The sequence below is a fragment of the Amblyomma americanum genome, chromosome 9 (genome assembly GCF_052857255.1).
Source record: "Amblyomma americanum isolate KBUSLIRL-KWMA chromosome 9, ASM5285725v1, whole genome shotgun sequence".
NCBI classification, from domain to species: domain Eukaryota; kingdom Metazoa; phylum Arthropoda; class Arachnida; order Ixodida; family Ixodidae; genus Amblyomma; species Amblyomma americanum.
This window is the reverse complement of record NC_135505.1, coordinates 138,645,145-138,665,518: the sequence shown is the minus strand read 5'-3', so window position 1 is coordinate 138,665,518 and position 20,374 is coordinate 138,645,145. Positions and strand designations below refer to the sequence as shown.

Here is a 20,374-nt window from a genome sequence, read left to right as displayed (position 1 = left end):
GGAAATTTGTTTCGCAACCATTGTTCAAAGCCTTACTTCTCATGTGCCATGCTACCTCCAATAAATGAGTGCAGCACCGTTGCCGTGTCACGTATGCTTTGCATGCTGCACTGGTGAAGCCAACGAGAGGGGGGCGACCTTGTCCAGCTGCTTGGACACAAACTTCCTCGGCACGTGCAGAGGAATCATGGGAGAGAGTGAAAGGCACTAAGCAAGAGAACCAATGCAGTGCTCACTATGGCAGAAGTTCCTTTCCCCTGCAGTGATATACAGGCTTGCTGCATAGTTTAAACATGGCAAAGCCTTCTAGATATGTTACATTTTAGGTTGGCTGGCCGACGGTCAGGCTACTAGCAACTCTCTTTGCCAACACGTTGTTACAAGTTGCTTGTCGGGAACAGACACTCTGCCTTACAATGTGGAGAGCAGACAGACAATGTCTGTACACAGACAGAATAAAGTTCTTGCAAATCAACACGCTACTAGAACTTAGTGCACCCTTGGCAAAGTGCTCTGCTTTTGTTGTGCACCGAAGCCAATGTGAAGTTTTGTACGAAATAGTGAGCGGCCCTTGCAGTGTTGGGCTAGGTGAACAGCAGCCAGAACGCACAATAGCATGCTAAACCATTCCTTCAAGCATCAGCGATGCACACCTGAAAATATTTCGTTGCTGAAGACGTTCACACTGGGATGTTTAAGTTGCAATGTGGAAGCCAAGTGACTAAGCAAAAGTCTCTTCCCAATGAAGCATAAAACTGTACTTCCAGTACTAATCCTTGCACTTCACGACTAGCACCACGAACCAAAAAGTGCTAGCAAGACTATCCAAACGCAAAAGGTAATAAAACTTGACACCTTGTCATACTTCAGAGAAGTATGTGCAATGTTCACATAATGGTGGCCAGCTGTCACTTCATTCAGCTTTCACTACCCTCAACATCGATCCAAACCACCCGAAAAAGGTGAAGCATTGTTTATTGAAAAACTCTTCCGCTCTCAGAGTACACCGCACTTTGCCAAGCCTTTTTTTTTTAAAGATCATTCCCCTTTTTAAAACCTCACAATTAGCAACCGTCGCTCAAAGTTACAATGCATCGTATATCCTTTGGGTGTCCGCATTTGTTTAACATATCTTTTCAAGTGCGCGATGTATACTTCATTCAGGGAGGGGAAAGGGTAGTGTGTGTTACCGGAGCACCAAGCACACAAACTAACCAAGGCAACTGGATATGAGAGGAGATCTTCGAAGACTTGTTTTGCCAGAGGACCTGGGCACAAAAGGCGTAACAGGGAAGGGGGAAGAAGTGTACCTGTGTGTCGGGTGAAAAATTCTCAAAAATGGGTTTTGGGAATCGATCAAGAGAAAGGCCCTGAAAGCGTCTGAGAAATCAGCGAAGTCCTCGTGTCTACGTCTAAGATGGAAGCATCTGCACGAAGCCTCCGAAGATGCCCAGAATAAAGATCTCGCCTTCCCCATATGTGGACAACGCACAGACAGGGTGAAGAAACCTAGTCGAAGCGAAGCATGCATCTGGCAACGATATGGCTTGAGGCATGCATCACGGTTTACTTCCACCGTGAGAAGAAAATTTGGGTGGCGTCGGAGGACGCCACAATTAACAGTCACCTGTCATGCGGCAAGTGCTAGTGGAAATGGGGAGTCCAATGGCAACGTTGGCGAAGCAACCAGCATCATGCGTGCACACGCGGCTGGCGAGCATGAGCTGATCGGCGAGACAAAGGAAACGAGATTAACTCCACCTCTACGTAATAATGGCATCACCTGTACCGGGGATAGACTAAAGATCTAATCAGAAACAGTGATCACGACCAAACACACCCAGGGAACAGTGGTGTCCCCCCCTCCCCCTCCAGCAACCTCTGAAATCATGGAATGTTTTTTTCATTCAAGACCTCTCGGCCTACTATCCCCAAGTTGGAAAAAAAAAGGCAAAAAGGGGAGGGGGAGGCCGGTTGCAGGAGGCTTGCAAAAAAACACCGACAAAAAGAAAATTACCACGCAAAACTTCCATTTGACAGCTACCTGCAAAAATTGTAGTCGTGGCATGAAATGGAGACAAAAAATTCAAGGCAAGTCAAAGTTGGAGATGACAGAAGGGGGGCGGGGGGAAGCAGGGCATAAAAGCTGGGGTGAATTTGAAACAATAAATTAACACGTCTGAACACGTATGTGGAAGCAGCAACACAAGCACAAAAATGCATGCTTGGGAACACTTTACCAGTGCAGACCCAGTGAGGGAACAAAACTCAACACACCTCCTCACAATGTTAACAGCAGGGTGTCTCGTTTAGCTTTGCTATGCATGGCTGATAGAAGACCTATGCCACAATCAACACAAAATCAACGAAATTATACGAAATAAAATGGCCATCAAAGAGCTCGAGAGTAAGACCCAGGCTGGAGGCGAAATCCTTCCAGGTCAAAGCCATCAAATAGCCACCCCTGCCAAAAGCGTGCAGAAGAAATGAGAATAAAACATGCCCAACAAAGAGCACTGCCATGTGGCAACGGTTCAGTGATTGGATTCAATGTAGCGTCATAAACTGATCGTCTCAACTCACTCCAACTACAAGCCATGTTAGCCTTTGACCTGCGGGCCATATGCCGTGCGACTGTCTCTCTTGGCACAGCTAATGTGGAAAGCGAAAAACTCAGCAAGACTGAAGGGGTGCTCGAAAGGAAGGATCATGTGCCTACGCATACCACAAGACAGACATTCTTATCCTTTCCTCAAATAGTGTCGCGTATGTAGAGAGATATAGAGGGACGCAATTCTCACCGTCGGGCTCCAAAAACAGCTTTGCGAAAACTAAGAAGGCCGCTATACAAGCACAGAGGACTGGCGCAACATCCGACAGCAGTGAAAGTGCCCGCTCAGTGGAAACAGAGGAGGCCCTGGAGACTGATGAATTGGAGGTCAGAAGCAGAGCCTCAATCCGATTCAAGCCTTCCCCAGTGCAGTCCCGTCAACCCACACCACCAGTGCAGGGTTCAAAAAGCGCACAGGACAAAAGGCTAGAAGGGGAGGGCACGCCACAACTGAGGAGTGGGGAGGAGAGAGGAATCTCGACTTCACCACCTCACCACAACATGCACACGCTCTATAGTACATACTTCTTTTAGCCATAGATGTACAACTCTCCAGTGGTGCTGGCATCAGCTGTGTGGGAGCGGGCAAGAGGGGTATGGTGGAGGGCAAGAGAAGATCAAAGGAAGAGCCAGCCAGTGGAGCCCTCCCTCTTTTTTCCTTTTCTTCTAGGCAGCAAACTGGCCATTGTTGGTGGAAAAGCTGACACCCTCAAACAACACCTTTCCACTGCAGTCGCGGCGCAATGCTCGTTGAAAACGCGCAATTGAAGTAAGGCAGGCCTACGATAGGGGAAGAGGCAGGGTCGATGATCAGTAGGTCGCAGCTATGTGGCATTTCCATTCCAAAAGGTTGTTCCGCGAGAAGGAGACTTAAAAGGGATGTAGAAGCTGGAGAAAAAGAAAGGTGAGGGGAGAGGGGAGGGTCGAAAAGTCTGAACGCAAGAAAAAAAGAAAAATAAACCGGGTAAAAAAGGGCGACAAAATTTATATATACTTTTTTTTCTGTTCCTCTTGTCGTCGGTATTAATTACAAGTGGGGGTGACGGCGAGACTTCCGCGAGGGGAAAAGCCTCCACACGTCTGCTTTTTTTTTCTCGTCAGCCTCGCGTTACAACAGGACCTCCGTTGCTCTTTTCCCCCTCAACGTTACCCCCCAAGAAAGCCTCTTCACTTCGAAGTCATCATCGTTACAAACTCTGAAAGAGAAGAAAGAAAACGATGTGTCAGTGACGAATGTTCACAACTAAATATTCACATCAAATAACAAACATGCTGCTTTGGCGACTCTGAATGGATGCTAAAATTAGACGGCCCTCTACACTAGTGAAAGCCTTTGCGCATCAAAGCAAAATCGCAGACAACGTGAACCACCACATCCAGGTCCTTATGCATCTACACCACTTTGCTTCAAAGACAGCAACCACACACGCATGTTCACCCCAAAGTTCTGCCTACTTAAGGACAGCTGTAACAAAAGTGACAGCTCTAGGACCTTGAAAAAACCTAATCTGGTTCACAGTACTCATAACCACAGCGCTAATGGTTGCCCAAGAAGACAGACTGCACCAATCTGTCAGTACCCTAGTGAAGACATGACTCCCCTTCAAGTACTTCTGGCACCACCCCACACCTCACGGGAAAAACAATCGATCGTCACTGTATGTGTGTAAAATCATTGACGAAAAGCGATCCGAGTGTAGCGTTGTCAAAGTACACTTCGAAATTGCCTTCTTTGGGACAAATGCTATCTTTTGTTGCGTTAAGCACTGAGAGTGACGCTGATCCAAGGCATTGCCAGCAACTCCATCAGATAAACAGTTACTCTCTGTAGTAAAGGGCTACACATTAATGTCAACACGCGGGGTCCTTTTTTTTTATGCAATAAAACCTTAGTACAGAAGGGTACATGCATTCTGCACCTGCTGAAACCCAGCCCTAACGAGTGCACAGCCTATGCTACTGTACTACTTAACAAAACTGCCGCCGTACTGGAATGGTCAGCTTCACTACATTGTGCAAAGGCTGAGGGATAGGACCAACGGTCGCCACTCACCTTCATAGTTGACCTGGCCATCGCCGTCAATGTCGGCTTCACGGATCATCTCATCGACCTCCTCGTCGGTGAGCTTCTCACCCAGGTTGGTCATGACGTGGCGCAGCTCAGCGGCAGAGATGAAGCCGTTGCCGTCCTTGTCAAAGACCCGGAATGCTTCACGGATCTCCTCCTCGCTGTCCGTGTCCTTCATCTTGCGCGCCATCATCGTCAGGAACTCGGGAAAGTCAATCGTGCCGTTACCTGCAGTTCACAAAGGCACACCACACTCCAGGGGTCGCACCTGGCACCAGGTATAATGCCCATGCTATCCATAAGGCCAAGGAAAAGGAAAGAAGCATGACACACTATACGAGTTCGCTTGAAAGGCACTTCATCCACCACAGGAATGGCAGGGCACACCAACCTTTGAGTTCAGCTTGGCTGGTGTTTGGCCGAGAAATTGAATTTGGCTTCAAAAATGCAGCTGCACCTTTTACATCATTGACTGACAGGCAAATAGTGGTATTCTGACATCCCAAAGCCTGCAGAATATTCACGCAGGTTTCCAAATTTCACAAGAATTTCAAGCAGTGCTTTCTCCTGCAAACAGACTGTATACATTTCATACATAGCTGGCAATGCTGCCGAAGTAGTGTGCCCACAAAACCATGTTAATATGCCACGCATCACTTGTTCTTCTCGAAACCTTTCCTTTCTAAGTGTTTAGACGTAAACAAAGAGCGGTACAAAATGAAGAGGTAGAGTTGAAAATTGCAGTCTAAGCTGCGAGACGTTCAAGTGTTCGGGCTTTCTGGCCATAACTTTCATTGAGCGTGAACCAATTTTCAGACTGCGTATCGTGCCGCCACATATGTTTCGCACTTCTTGAAGTCTCGATGAGTCACAGGACGAACATGTAGCAAGAGGTGAAACGAAATCCAGGAGGTGCCAGTCACGCACTTAGGGTTTGTGGCAACAAAATATGCCTGCTATCCCTTCGGTTGTATGGCAAACTACTTTTAGGGCGCTGACATGCGCTATCTTTGGCAGTGTTGATTGCTGTGTACAAAGATCAGTATAAGTTGTTTTAAGGCAGTACACTTCTTATTCCAAATGCAAATGAAGCCAAATATAAAATTTGCACATTACGGCATTCTAGTCATGGACAAATATTTGTGCTGTCAGTTCATCAAGGTAACTACTGCGTGAAGCTGCATGACAGGTCAATGGATATCGCATGTCCATGGGCCATAAAAAATGCCACTATTGGGTCATATATCAATGGGCACCAATTAGAAGAGTGCCCGCAATGCACAGGACAGCAGCAAGCTGAACAAATGCGGCAAAACATTCAAAAAGGACACTTTGGATGAGCCAACAAGCACGGTCGTGAGCAAAAGTTGTATACAACATGCGGCCGGTGGCGGAGCTCGGGAAAACTGCATCGACACGCCATCTACCGACAGTGAAAAGGGTCAGGATAGCTCAAGGGGGACCCATCTTGTCTGCAGGCATGCCAGTTGGCTCCTTTCGAAGTGTTGCGCTACTGTTCGGTGAAATGCAGGGCGCTGCCGCAGCAGTACCGTACCTACTAATGTTGAGTTAAAATTGCATGCCACAAACATTGCCTTTTGTTCGTCGACTTTGCGTCACGCGAATGATCATTACGCCAGCGATATCGCAGCGTGGTGAGCGCCAATTGCCTTTGCCGTATCTCGACCATGAAGTGAAAACAAAAATATAAGAAAACGCCACCCACGCAACTTATCGCGTTGGAGCGTTTAGGAGAGAAGGAGCTCGACATATCGAGCCGAGCTAACTGACACTTGTAGATAAAATGGGGCGCCACCACGATTGTCTCGATCCCAGATAGCTGTTGCTAGATGACGTTGCAATGCAGTTTTCCAGAGCTCCGCCGCCGGCTGAGTGTTGTATACCACTTTTGCTCACGACTGTACAGTGAGAGAGAATGGATGAGCATAGCCTCAACTGTAAATCGTACGGAAGCAGTTCAAATACTGATCACAATTTGGTCCACTGTCGCAGTTTGTAGCTGACATTACTAAATGGTGTGATATTCTCTAAGAGGGTTCACTTTAGCTCACAAGGCTGCTACTGCCTCAAAGGCTCATGACGCATTTTCGAATTTCAGTGGAAGCAAACTGGATGAAACATAACAGTGAATAAGAACGAAAAAAAATCAAACGTTTGTGAATATCTCTAATCTGCCCTTACTGAATGCTAAGCGAAAAAAAAAAAAAGATTTTTAACTATAGTTCTGGGGCAATTTTTCTCCCATAGTTTCTTTTTCAGTGCTGTTTCACTCCATGTGCCATGGCAAGCTTTAGACTGCTTTCAAGAGTGCTTATTTTTATGGACACTGCCCAGCATCCATAGCATTAAATGGTCAAAGAGACAAGCTTGTTTCCATAGAATTCTATGGTCCTCTGGGTGTTGAGGCAGCCCTCCTGGTGAGAAGCATACAAATGAGCCCCAAACTAATGACACTCTCACAGCAGTGAAGCATCTTAAAGGGGAAGCCTACTGCCAGAGACTAAACATTTCGGCATGTTCATGTAGATCTTTCCCTGATAAGAAAAGCGGGCAGAACTCTCAGTTTTGGCAGGAATTTATATCTTAATCTGGCAATGAAAGTCTGGTTAGTGTTGACTGTCGGGCAAGACCTTAATCATTATTAGCTGCGAGCAATAAGGGTATGGCTGCATTACTATCATATGTACAGTGCACAAGAAGATATTTGTAGCCACCAAGTACATCACAGAACGACAAGCACACTTACATTTTGAACTACAGCGCACAATATTTGCAATCTTCAAAAAAAAAAAAAAAACTCCCAACCTCCACATTTCGTTCCTGAGATATTAAAAGCTACATGAAAAACCACGTACAAGCTTGTAGAAGTCATGAACAACAGAGAACCTCATATACTGTTAATCTACAAAACACTGCTGCTCTACACAGGTCCGTGCTCCAAATCTCCAGAAGGCAGCACACAAAATGCTGCTGGCATGAGTGCAAGGACTGTGGAAAGGAATGTTAGCTGCACTTGCATGAACATCACACATGGTAGTGTAAATGCCCTGCATCTGTTTCTGCCTTTGCATCTCCAAGGAATGAGAAAGTATGAAAAACTGATCCTCCTTGCAGGTGTAGTCATTGTCTTGGTCGGTTAGTTAGGGGCTTAAGGTGACAGCATCAGAGGGGCCATGTTGGGAAAAACTGTCGACTGAGGCTCCTGAGGGGGGAAAAGAAATACAGTGTGTGAGAAGGAGGAGAGAAGAGTGGAAAGAGTTAGGGCACTGAGGCTGCTGAGGGGGAAAAGGAATACAGTGTGTGAAAAGGAGTAGAGAAGGTGGAAAGGGTTAGGGGAGAACCAGGGGGGCACGCAGTGCATGCATAGATAACATGATTGTGTCGCATGGTGTTTCGAGTCCGCTAAACCTTGTACTATGTGCTTGAACAGCGTGTTTCATTAGTTCGTCGATGTGATCGAAGCAGTTCCTTCGACACGTGCGGCGGGAAGTGTGGAGGACCATCATGCTCAGCGAGCTGAACAAGAACGGCAGTGGAGACTAGCAAATAGCTAGGCCGGGAGAATGAATCGTGGCAAAATTGCATCCAAGAAGCGCCAACAGGAGTCATGTCATCCTGTCACGCATTACTGTCTGATCGGCCATCATCATCGATCACCTTCCAATTTTTTCACGGCAGGGTGACTTAGGCCAAACAGTGCTGAAATAATAGTTCGTTCAGGTTGCTATTCGCAGATTAGCTAAAATGGGATGGAGTGATATGGTGCAAATTCTAGAAGACACCTAAAAAAACCCAGTGTAAAGAGCTCGAATAAAACTATGGCATGCAAGTCGCTAGTAGCCTAACTCAGGGATGGAGCTGCTACAGCTATTATTTCAACTCTTTTGAAGAGGAAGAACCTCATCCCTTAGGGCGTTATGCTAAAAATCACCGAGGGTAGACAATGGATTGTGTTCCTCGATTTTTGTGTGCTAAAGCGCCGGGTTGTAATGGATTAATCTCAGTAGCCTGAGATTCTTCACAGCAGAAATCCCTCACTGCACCTGCCTGAAAGCACTATGGAAATATGACGGGAAGCAACAATGTTTCCTTAGAATCTTTGAAAGTATAATTGAGGACCAACTGAAGTCTGCCTGCATCTATAGATTACCACATTGTAACAATAATGCTGCCATCACTAAAAAATCAGAAAAAATGATAAAAGGTAAAGAAATAAATCAAAGGTGTAGCCACAACACTGGCTGGTCTTGTGAACAGACTGAAAGCGTTGGCGCAGTTATTTGGGCACGGACACCTCCATTCACTTCTAAACTGCAATAAGGAAGTCTTTTGGCTTTGATGTGACAAGTCTGAATTGAGTGGATAGGAAAATTGTGAGATAAATTTTCTTGGCTAATAAATAATTTATAGTAGATGAACAAGCAGACTGCATGGCGAGGCCACAGGAATCAAGCCAAAGTGGAAATGCTAGTCTATTTCTTTAGGGATCACTTAAGGTCCACTCAACAAGATGAGTGGAAATGCAACACAGCCAAACCCTGAAGTGAAAAGATCAATTGTGCCCTATTTTAATGATCAGCGCTTTCCTAAAAATTACTACAATTAAGACTTTCAATTCCAGTGTGATGGGTGGACAAAAATCCTTTTACATGGTGTCCTAGTTGCAAAAGTTCTCGTAATGAAGCCGTACTCAGTTAACTAAAAGCGAAATGATAACTTACCCGCACCTTCAAAAACACGACTGGTTCTCTCCTTCTGCTTAAGGTGGGGTCAAAGACCCGTTTCCCAAGCATTTCACCCTAAACAAGCCAAGCACCAGACCAGAGGAATGTACCCATTGCATCACTGGTGGAAGCCTGGCGGCACCGGGGATCGAACCCTGCACCTCCCGCATGTCAGGCGGATGGACCACTAGGCCACTGCTGCAGTAAGATTGAAAGCTGGAATTCCCTCTAGCATTACAGCAGATGCCCATTTGGCTCCTTTTCTATAGGTGCCTGGCTCGAGTGAATAACCTGCGATTTCATTCCCAGGATAAGAGACACAGTAACTGTCACTAGGACACCTCAACCATGCTGCGAGAGGGAGTGAAAGAAAAAAGTGAGAAAGACGCTGCAGTGGAGAGCTCCAGAATAATTTCAACCACAACTACAGACTAACGGCAAGAAAGAACCAGTATACAGACTAACGGCAAGAAAGCGAACCAGTTTTTTTTCAGCGATAAAACTTCCTTGACAACCGCAGTACATTCCGAATTTGAGCAATGATTGGGACCTGTGTTCACACCCAACTCGACGAGATGTGCGGGCCATCATTAGAACAGCAGCTCCACACTCTGCCTTGTAGGTGCTGCACCTTTTAAAGGGGCTGCGAAACACCGCTTGAACGGATGCCTGTTACGCTTCAGATGGATTCTTTATGTCACACGGATGCTGACTCAAAAAGAATTACGAGAATCGATGCATAGGAACGGGAGTTATTCAATGAAGAAATTTCAAAATACAAGCAAACAAAATGCTGCCCTCAACTCGATTTTCGCGCAGCTTCCCATTCCCATTTCACTCTCCCAATGACACCCAGGGCGACCAATCAAAACAGCCTATCTTAGCACGTGGTGGAAGTTTTCACTCCATGGTTGCCTGTTCTTTGTAACTCGTTCATGCGAAGGGTGGCAGCGCCGTTTGCATGGTTACAACAACCATGTGAACGCCCAGCTGACCCAGCGATGCTTCACCGTCACGTCGACGGCGCAGAAGGGAACACTGATCAGTGACGTTCCCTTACTTATGAATCCGAACTCGAGCGCGAGATACTGCGACGGTGTGACAGCCTGCGCAAGATAGACACATTTAGCATAGCGCGTACCACTACTGCTTACCGCCAACCATCACCCGTCGCTCTATAGTCTCTCCTAGCGCGCTGGTTGGCCACAGCGAGCAAGGAGCGTGCGCGGTTGACGGGAACGTGGCGCCCGATGGCGCCACCGCACGGTGATTCTCCACAAACTGACGATGCGCACTGCCTGCTAAATGTGAAACGAACGCATCCTTCCATGGGACCGAAACGAATGCTTTTAGAGTGCAATGGCTCGATCGGATCGATTCCGCAAAGCCGCTCTCAGATACATAGAGAGTAGCCATAAGTGTTTAGTGCTAAGTCGCAGGATGTTTACAGAGTGGCGCAAAGTCTTTCGATTCAACAAGTAGCCAGTGCCTCTGGTGGCGTGTTTTTGTTTCACTTGATTTACAGTGCTTTTATCTAGGGAAACAAGCTGGTTTTGTTAATGTAATATAAAACACAAAAACTTGGCAAAACGTAGCTCTAGTTATTAACCCAATTTGCAGTATATTTACTCTGTCCAATCATCAAGCTAGTGCAAAGTGATGTCAAATCCGCTGCTAAAAACCGCCACTGTATGGTGACACCGTCAGCGCCACAAATTTGTTTTAGCGAGCTATTTAAAATATTAAAAACCGCAGTATATGCGGTACGACCGATGCTAATAGCATCACTATAACTCATTCTATGCAACCAACAAGCAAAACAATGCACTGAAAATGTGTTTCGGGGCCCCTTTAATGTTCCGCTCAAATATGCTGGCAAACCAAGCTGGGTGGCCATGGTAAGTCGCCATCAGAACAATGGTGCAGAAGGATCAGAAGCACACACCTTCATTGTGTGTACTAGTAGGTGCTCATTAATGTAAGAGTCATTTTCTGCTGTCATTCTCAATAGAAATTTGCACGCTACCACAGTCTCAAAACATCCCATGGGACCAGGAAACCTAAACAGAGTGCTACCAGCCTTCTCGCCTGTGAAGCTGATGCACACAAGCATATGGTGTCAAACTGCAGGCTACACCGAAGTATATCCAATTCCCCGTCAGCTAACCATACAAGGTAATGCAATTATTTCACCACAGAGCAAGCAATTTGCGGAGAGAAGTTGCGCTGCAAGGAAATGTTTCCGCGTAAGCGCTCGATATGTTTTCCTTCTGCATGTCCACATACGCCCATACCTCTTAAGGCTTCACCAAAAACGGCTGCCGAAGACAGCACTTTCAATAATGTAGCTGACATGCGGCACATGACTGCCTGCGAAGGTTCTGCCGATGGCTAGGACTCCGCGATTGCAAACTGCAGCAGTCGGTGTAAAGCAGCTTTTGTATTTTTTCACTCACTTCGCTGACGAAGGCACAACGAAAAAGAGTTCTGCATTCATTTCAGTGTGAAGCTATAGTGTTGACGGAAACTGGCGAAAACTTTAAGACGTTTTACGATAAGCGGTGGCTAGTTGCAAAGCGCTTTTTCTAAGGCTTCATACTAAGCCAGTGGTGCGCAACGATCCGCTGTCACCCGGCGTATCGCAGCAAGAAGTTCGACGAAGGACAGCGAGGGCAAAAGCGAGGGCAATTGTGCTGCAGGCAAGCTTTGTGAAAAAGGTTTACCTATTTTGTCCTGTCTTGTGAATCCAGGCACTGACCTACAAGCACTGCTGCATGAATGGCAGTGGGACGATATGTTTGTACTGCACGTCGCAATTAGCAAATAGTCTTCGATGAATCCGAACAACCACATTTCTGGCACGTCATTTAAAGAATAGATTTGAGGTGCACGCGACTCCCATTCCAACGTGCGACTCAAGCGCCTACAGGCAGCGCATTCTCAGTACGTGTTCTTGCAGGATAAAAGCGGTGTGTGTGTAGGGTCATAATGTGTGCGGGAAAATTTATTATGATAGCAAATGTAGCAGTGTGTTTATCACGTGAATACGTTCATTGTCAGATTTCTGGAGTACAAAAAAAAAAAATTGCACCATAGAGCAGACCAAAGGTGACAGATTTCTGCAAAATAAATGTTCATGAACTATCCAGTCCAATCTGCCAATGGTCTGGCCCAATTTCATACAGGAAGCTTTCGCTTCAGTGAAATTTTTCGCAGGTTCTGCGAATTTTGTAGAGAGACTTGACTGCAGGAATGCAATTCCGACACGCTTCCACTTTCTTCAGACTTTTACTGAATATCTATTCCAAGTCACCTCGGCACGGCGACAAAACCAAAAAGCGAAGTTTAAACAAATTAAAAATAAAGCAAATGTGAAAACCTCAACGAATAAGATAATGGTGTATATTTCTGTGCTGAGCACATCACCGCTACTGGAGCCTTTGGAGTCCTACAGCGAAGATTTCACTTTCAATCTATGCCCTGCCCTTAGTAAGGTCATCTCCACAACAGCGCTGGTGTCTCCATGACAACTACGATTTACAGCTCGAGAAATGAGTATGGGCATGTCAAGTGAATTACACCTGCAATGGCATTCTAGATGAGTGCGAAATTTACGGATGAAAAGTTTTTTAGTGCCATCCATGCCAACGGGCTTCAAATGTATCTAGACGACGTTGATAGTTTTCCAAGTACTTAAAATACATGCCAGCAATTTTGCATGTTTCGGTTCTCTGGGTCAAGGCAAACTGTGCTAGCCAAAAAACAAGGCCCTTAAAAATGACCTTAATCCCCGGCGACCTTGTGCCATCTCAGCAAAATAAAAATGCTTAGCCTTCCCCTAAAGCAACTGTTCAGAACACTTCCCAGGGCTTCACGAATGTATGAAGCCCAGGCTTCGTATGACATTCTCACCGTCAGCGTCGACTTCGTTGATCATATCCTGCAGTTCTGCTTCCGTGGGGTTCTGGCCCAGTGACCTCATGACGGTGCCAAGCTCCTTGGTTGTGATCGTGCCGTCGCCATCCTTGTCAAACAGCGAGAATGCCTCTTTGAATTCTGCACGCAAAGGGAACACAAGAATGCAGGCAGCCACAGAGAACGACCTGAACACTGAAACCAGCAGTTTGTAGGGCACAACACGTTAGGGTTTCTTAGCACAAATCTCCAGGCTGTGCACGGCGGACACAAAGTAAGCTCAATGTGCTTCGTATAAAGTTACTCTGAATGCATCCCGCAACAGCACCCTGACCACAGAAAGCTACAATTTTACAATTTGAAAATACTAATCCTTTTCCTTTCACTTAACACCAAGATGACCACAGCAGACCCTGTTGATCTAACAGCTCGTTATTTCACTACAGAACAATATGTTCTGAAGGCTACACTAGCCTGAAAAAGCTAGTGAAAAGCCATTAACAGTTCAAAGCAATGCTCACTCAAAGCGTCACCTGTCGAGCACATAGCCTGTTGTCCCACATTACAAGACCACAATCGTTTCGTGCTCCTCTAGATACGCAAAGTGCGCACCAGCACACTAAGATGAGACTCGCAAGTTTTCGTTCACTCAATGGCCCATGCAAGCATCCAAGACCTGCTCACCAAATAATGAATAGCAGTACTAGCCTCGGATAGTAAATGTCGCTGTCATTAGTGGAATATGACAGGCGATACGTTAATGCCAAGCCCTGGAGGCCATGACTGCTCCTCATCATGCTGGAAGGCATCCCAATCCTCTTTCCCACCTCACCCCTCCTCAAGAGACTGCACAACGCAGTTACACAGATGCAGGTTGTGCTACACAAGATCCCAACTTCCTGATGGTCTCGCCCATCACAAAAGCAGATCCCTGCGACTGCCACAGAAACCTGCGATTCGGAAGTTCCAGGGCTATGCTGGCATGCAGGAATACACTGCACCAATGCTAAGCAATTAAGATGACTCTTCATATGATGTTATTTCAATGTTGCACGATGAGTTAAAGTGTAGCATAGACTTAACTGGCTTCAATCATGCCTTGACAAAACGGCCTGTCTGTACTTACCTGCGATCTGTTCCTCTGTAAGCTGGTCAGCCTAGAGGACAAACAAAAGCGACAAGCGATTAGGAGAACCTCAAGAAAAGAAGCGTGCAAATGGGGCATGAAATTCCAGCAAAGATGTCTCAGGGCATGCACTTGTCAAAAACATTTTTGACTGTACCTGTAGAATTAGCGCATTCTCACAAAATGCATAGTCAACAGCACAGAAAACATGCGAGAGAGGACGACGGAAAGCCCAGAGCAGACTTGAGAAGTTTAAGACACCAGAGGTGTTAAGGGAGTAACTGCTCATTAGCCCCCAACCAAGCACAGCCATACGCCTACTAAGGACATCTATACAGCTTTCATAGGAGACTAATAACAGGCAAACAAATTGCTGCTTCAGCACAAGGTTGCACATCACACATGAAAAGTGACTGCTACTAGAGATTTCAGGAATTACCAGAAGTGCAGATAGGAAACTTGAGACATCCTAAACAGACTCCCACATAACTCTCAGTAGGCGCAGTGGCACCCTTCAAGTGCCATGTGCAATCATCAAGATACACCACGTTGAAAGCAAGCCTCGCCTTATGACCCAATGAAAAGGGGCTTCTCAGAACCAAAATAAGCCCGGCAGAGGCCAACGAAACAAAACTCAGATTTGCGTGCAGATGTACAAGCTGCCTTCCAAAACAAAAGGCTGCAGTCTCCTCAAGGCCAAGCAGACAAGGGAGACTGTCGCGCAGCTGTCCAGCACAGCGCACATGATTGAGCAACAGGCCTAGGACAAGCAGCCGATGGCATTACGGCGCATTAGAGAATGCCTGCTGGCTGTAGTCACCCGCACTGTTTTATCTGAACACTGTGACGCAACCTGGAACAAACTTCTATCATGGCCCTCGAGCTTGCAAGGAATGAAAATGACAATGGGTTGTGTATCGTGTCATTAACTGCCTTGGTCAATATGCCAAATAAACCTTGTTCCAATGAAACAATTTTAGAATGCGCCAAAGGTCTAACGCAGCCACATAATAAAAGGTACGCATAATACACAAACAACCTGCTTCAATTTATCTCTGAGATGCCAGCAATATTTCATCACGATATTGGCAGACCACCAAAAGAGTGGAGTCAGTAATGTAAACAAAGGTTGTGGCCCGATAAAATGCAGCCCGTTGACATAAGTCTGCTATGTTACTGAAACATGGGCTAGAGAAATGTAACATACTGTAGTTCTCATTTTTTCCTTGCTATGGAAAGGAAAATGCTAGCGGTAATAACAAAATCGGGGCCTAATAATCAAGAGCTAGTTAACAGTATCCAAGTTGAAATAAAAAAGAAATCGTTTGGTTTATTGCCCAAAGCGACTCAGGCTATGGAGGATGCCATAGGGATGCCGTAGTGAAGGGCTGTGGAAATTTCGAGCATCTTGGATTCTAGCACGCCACACAATGCAAAGGCAAGATAACCAAGAGGCCTTTAGGGCAACGGAGTGGATTCCAAGAGAAGGCGAGCGCAGCAGGGGGTGTCAGCGAGTAAGATGCAAGATGAGATGAAGTTTAGAGTGTCACGTGTCTGCAGCTGGCACAGGACATGTCAATTGGAGGGATGTGGGAGAGGTCTTTGTCCTACAGTGGACGTAGTGAGGCTGACGATAACGCTGCATACCTATTTCAGCAGCTGCTACCATGCCACACATGGATCTGCTTTACCCTTCGTAGGGTATGATATTGTAGATCTCCAGTCCTATCAGGCATGCATTCAAAGCAAACCAACAGAACAGCCAATTCTCGGAGCAGGTACTGTTGGAGGTTCAGTTGGAGAGAAACAGGAGAGGGAAAATGTCCAGCGATACGTTTTTATTTCGTTATTCGGCGCCTTGGACCGGTTTTCTTTAGTGTGAAGTCTACGGGGAGAAAAACTGCTTTCTCCTCGTCGGCATTCAACCCTTTCCCGGCCATTCCACCCATCCGTCCCGGGGCAGCATCTAACGGCCTCAAGAGTGGCAGACGGAAAAGAAGCACATACGCTCAGACGACGGAGGGATCTAGAAATGCCGCCCGACAGCAGCTCAAAGACGAAAAAGAAAACGCCGCCACAGTCGCAGCAGACGAACCGAGACCGCCGAGAAAGAAGCGAAGGCGGGGGTCGGGCCGGTTAGCGTGCGCTAGGGCGGGCCGGCGTCCGCCGCGACGAACAATGGTTATAATTAGAAAATCCCGCGGTGCTCGCCAGCTTAGAACTTCGCGCACGAACACAGTGCTTGCAAGAACAGGGGGAGGAAGGGAAGACGCGTGCGCAGTCCGACCGGCGCACGCAGACGGCGCGGTGCCATCGCCGCAAGGAGAAATAGTCCCCCCCCCCCCCTTTTTTTTTGTTCGCGAAGCCGGGCCCCGCCCCCTCTAAAGCCGCAGTCTTTTCAACCGGCGCCTCTCGAGTAAGGTGCCGCGCTCTTCTGCTTCCCGGCCGCTTTTATTTCGAGAAAGGCGGCCAACATCGGCGTGCCTGCGGCGAGAACAATCGCGACAAAAGACCGCGACGCGGCTTCCCTGGCACGCGAAGCGAGAGGTCAACATCTCGCGCGCGAATCATTGCTAGCGACGCCTGACGGACCATTTAGGCGCTAACGCGGATGCCTGCAAGCAGGGCACCACTAGAGTAGCCACTTTACCACCGCAGTTGGAAAGAGCAGACGCTTAACGTCTCCCTCGCTCTGTTCATAGGAAAAACGACGTCTCGCGGTCGCCTGACAACGCGTAAAATGCACAAATAAAAATGAATAAATAAACGGCATACGGCTTCAAAAGCGATACGCTCGAGCCGCGCCACCCGGACAGCTGCAGCAGACGACAGCTTGAATGTGACGTCAAGAGGGCCGATCGAGGAGGAAAGAAGTAAACGAGTTCACAGGTGGGAGGGGGCGGCCTGCGCTGCTCCGCAGTGCACAAGTGTCTGGGTGCACTGGCGGTGCATTAACCTCTTCATGCAATTATATCTGAATGGGAGCTTTTTACCAGCGTGACGGCAATTTCCTTAAGCCAAACGCGCGCTTTTTGCAGTTCTGTTGTGAGCCAACCAATGGAGAGACTGCTCTCTATAGATAATGACAGGGGCATTCCACACTGCACACGAACCGCCATCCGAAACTACGCCCACCTGCAGGCATGCCACCCCGTGTAAAGTTCGAAACACTGCAGCACACCTACCCTTAGGACGATAACGGTCTCTACTTCCTTTTTCCCACACAACCTTGATAAGGGAGCGAGCGCCTTGCTAGCAACCGATATGGTCTTAAAGGCTACATTGCCGCGATAAAGGTGTCGAGTGGGCGTTGGCGCATTCCAATCGTGCGATTCCACAGGCAGCGCGCTTCAAACACGAATGTCCGCCAACAGTTGCAATACGCCGGCCGCTTGTACGCGGCAACGCCTCGCACACTCCGCATAGTGCACAGACGGACGTCACCAGCCGAAACATGCAACAAGTACAGTTCGAAAGGTCGGCGCGTCGTCTGCTCGTGTAGAGCCTACCGCTGTCCGCGCGTTAACTTCGTATCCTTCCGCGCGGACGGACGAACTACAGCAAGATGCGGAAGGCGTCGAAATTCGGTCGTCGCCGGAGGGGTGCCCAAGGGTAGCGCAAAAAGAAGCGCCATCCCGCTGCGGAGAGCCGATCGCTGCGCGTCGCGGTAATTTCATTCATGTATACACGACGCAAGCAGCCAAGAGCGGGTTGGAGAAGCGACCTTTCTTCGGCGGGGGAAACGGTACACGGCCTAATCGGTTTAGCCGGCCAGTCCCTGCATTTGCGCAACGCGCCGCAAGTCGCCGGTCGGCATTTTCGGCCGCACCGAGGCGACGGCAAGCAACGCGATCGCCCTCCTCGCACGGCCGGCTACGGTCACGCAAAGGCTCGCCACCGCAGCGCGCAGGGTGCCGGACTCGTCGGTGTCGCGTAGTCGATGCGAAACCGCAGGAAATCTGCAACTGCGCCTTTTGTAATTCTGCGTGTCTGCGGCTTAACGATTTGTTTTCGCACCCCGGGAGCGACCCGGCATTTCGAGTAAGCCTAATGGGACGGCGCACTGCGGTCTCCGACGCATAGCACAGCAATAACACCCAAGACACCCGCCGGGCCCGGCAAAACAAACAAGCTCATAACAGATTCGCCGCTGATCTCTGCGGCTGGCCGCGACGGCAGCAAGGCTGGCAGCCAACGGTGTCACTGACTGCCGCACGTCCCCCCTTCCTTCCACACCCCTCTTGCAAGCCCTCCCCGGAAATTACCGCAAGAAAAAAGAAAAGCCAGCGCATCGGCAATCTTTTTTCGGAGCTGCACACGCGCTTCGCCAGCGAATGAAACTTCCTCCGCAGTGCCCGCGACCGGCGGCGAGTGGTCGCGCGAAGCGACGTTGCTGTATCCGAGCGAACGCCGATGCTGTCATCATTGGGGTCTGCGGCACCGTAGTGGCGTATTCGAAGCGGGGGGTGGGGGGGAAAGAGCAAAGTCGCAGATGCCCGCACGGACCCGTAGACGATAAATACGGCTGCATCGACGCTACCAATGCATCCAGGAGTGGATAAAAGCTTCGTTCGGGATCAGAAATGGACTTACCATTGCGGATGAATATGGATTTGGAGACGAGCTCGCAAACGGGTATCCGGCCTGTGCACACTCGGTTCGACAAACGGCGGACACTAAAGCGAAAACCTATCGGCCACACGCGGCTCTCGTTTCCAACGTGTCCCTCCGCGCTAACACACCTCCCTGCAATGCCACTTTTCTAACCAGTGCAATTCAACTGCGAACAGTGCAAATGCACACGATTAGTGACGAATATAATTATTCTATCTGGCTTGAAATGCGTGAAATTATGCTTCCAAGCGTTATTTATAACTCGTTTGTGCGCACTAATTCTCGGAGGGGACGAATACGGTACTGCGGCCAATCCGGTTGACAGCGCTCACTAGAGGCTGCTGCTGTGCGCGTTGATTGGTCAGCGTTCACCTGCAATGCGTCGCCGCGAGCTGCAGGAGTGTTCGTCTGCTGCGAGCCGCCGGCGAACTCAAGACCGTCCCCGGCTGATTTGGATGCGAAAAATGTGCGAATTGGGCTCAATGCAACGCCGATAACCCTCGGCTGGATCACTCCGCAAGGGTGGATGCGCTCATTCGGAGATTACGCCTCTTTTTATTTGTTTTTTCGCTCTGGATCGTTCCTGGGTTCGACCTGTGGATTTGGCCGGTGCGCGGCGGAGTCGTCTGCTCGTGGTCGTACGCCATACGTCAGCTGACTGCGCCCTAGCCGACGTGGTGAATTTGGTTTTGCTGGTGTCATGTTCGTCGTTGTTTATTCCGTTGATCGCGCTTACTCACTGAATGTGTTTATTCGTTCCTGTTTAGCTTAATCCTTACTATTTCGCTGCATGAAAATTGCGCGGATCGCCCTCTGCTTATCGGACTTCGTGTACAACCGCCTGAAAGTTGGCAGTCATGGTAGTTTTCCGTGCCCGAAACGTAACCATTGCATGCGTAACAATTTATCTTCATGACAGAAAGCAAGCTACGTCGTTGTTATACGCGCTGTCCAAAGCTTAAAATAAAATCCTTCCGCGAACGACAGCTCCTTCTGAGAAATACGTGTTTGCATCGGGAACTTAACCCTTGCGACTGACTTAGCAGCGTTTCTTGTTCTTTGGAATTAACGTCATGCACTTCGCAAAAGCGAGCAATTATTTTTTACTTCTGAGCCGCGGTGACGGACCTTACACAATTGCTTTGAAAGGTTTCGGGTGCTGTAAACAGCGCAGATTTTTTTTTTTTTTCAGCTAGAACTTGATTCGTCGCGCGATCACTTCCTTTCGTTTTCTTTGTGGTCCACAGAAATTGTATCACCTTTTATGAGTGCATGTCACTGCCGAGCTCGGCTAG

The 20,374-nt window shown here is 48.1% G+C and overlaps 1 protein-coding gene across 1 annotated transcript; it reads right to left on the bottom strand.

Moving 5' to 3' along the window:
- Positions 1–958: 958 nt before the first annotated feature.
- Positions 959–19,399, bottom strand: LOC144104591 (calmodulin). The gene is made up of 5 exons (XM_077637692.1): positions 19,059–19,399; positions 14,466–14,496; positions 13,337–13,480; positions 4,665–4,907; positions 959–3,807 (listed from the first exon to the last, which is right to left on the bottom strand). The coding sequence occupies exons 1-5, from the start codon at positions 19,059–19,061 to the stop codon at positions 3,779–3,781; spliced, it is 450 nt and encodes a 149-aa protein (XP_077493818.1). The 5' UTR covers positions 19,062–19,399; the 3' UTR covers positions 959–3,778.
- Between the last annotated feature and the right edge of the window lie 975 nt (positions 19,400–20,374).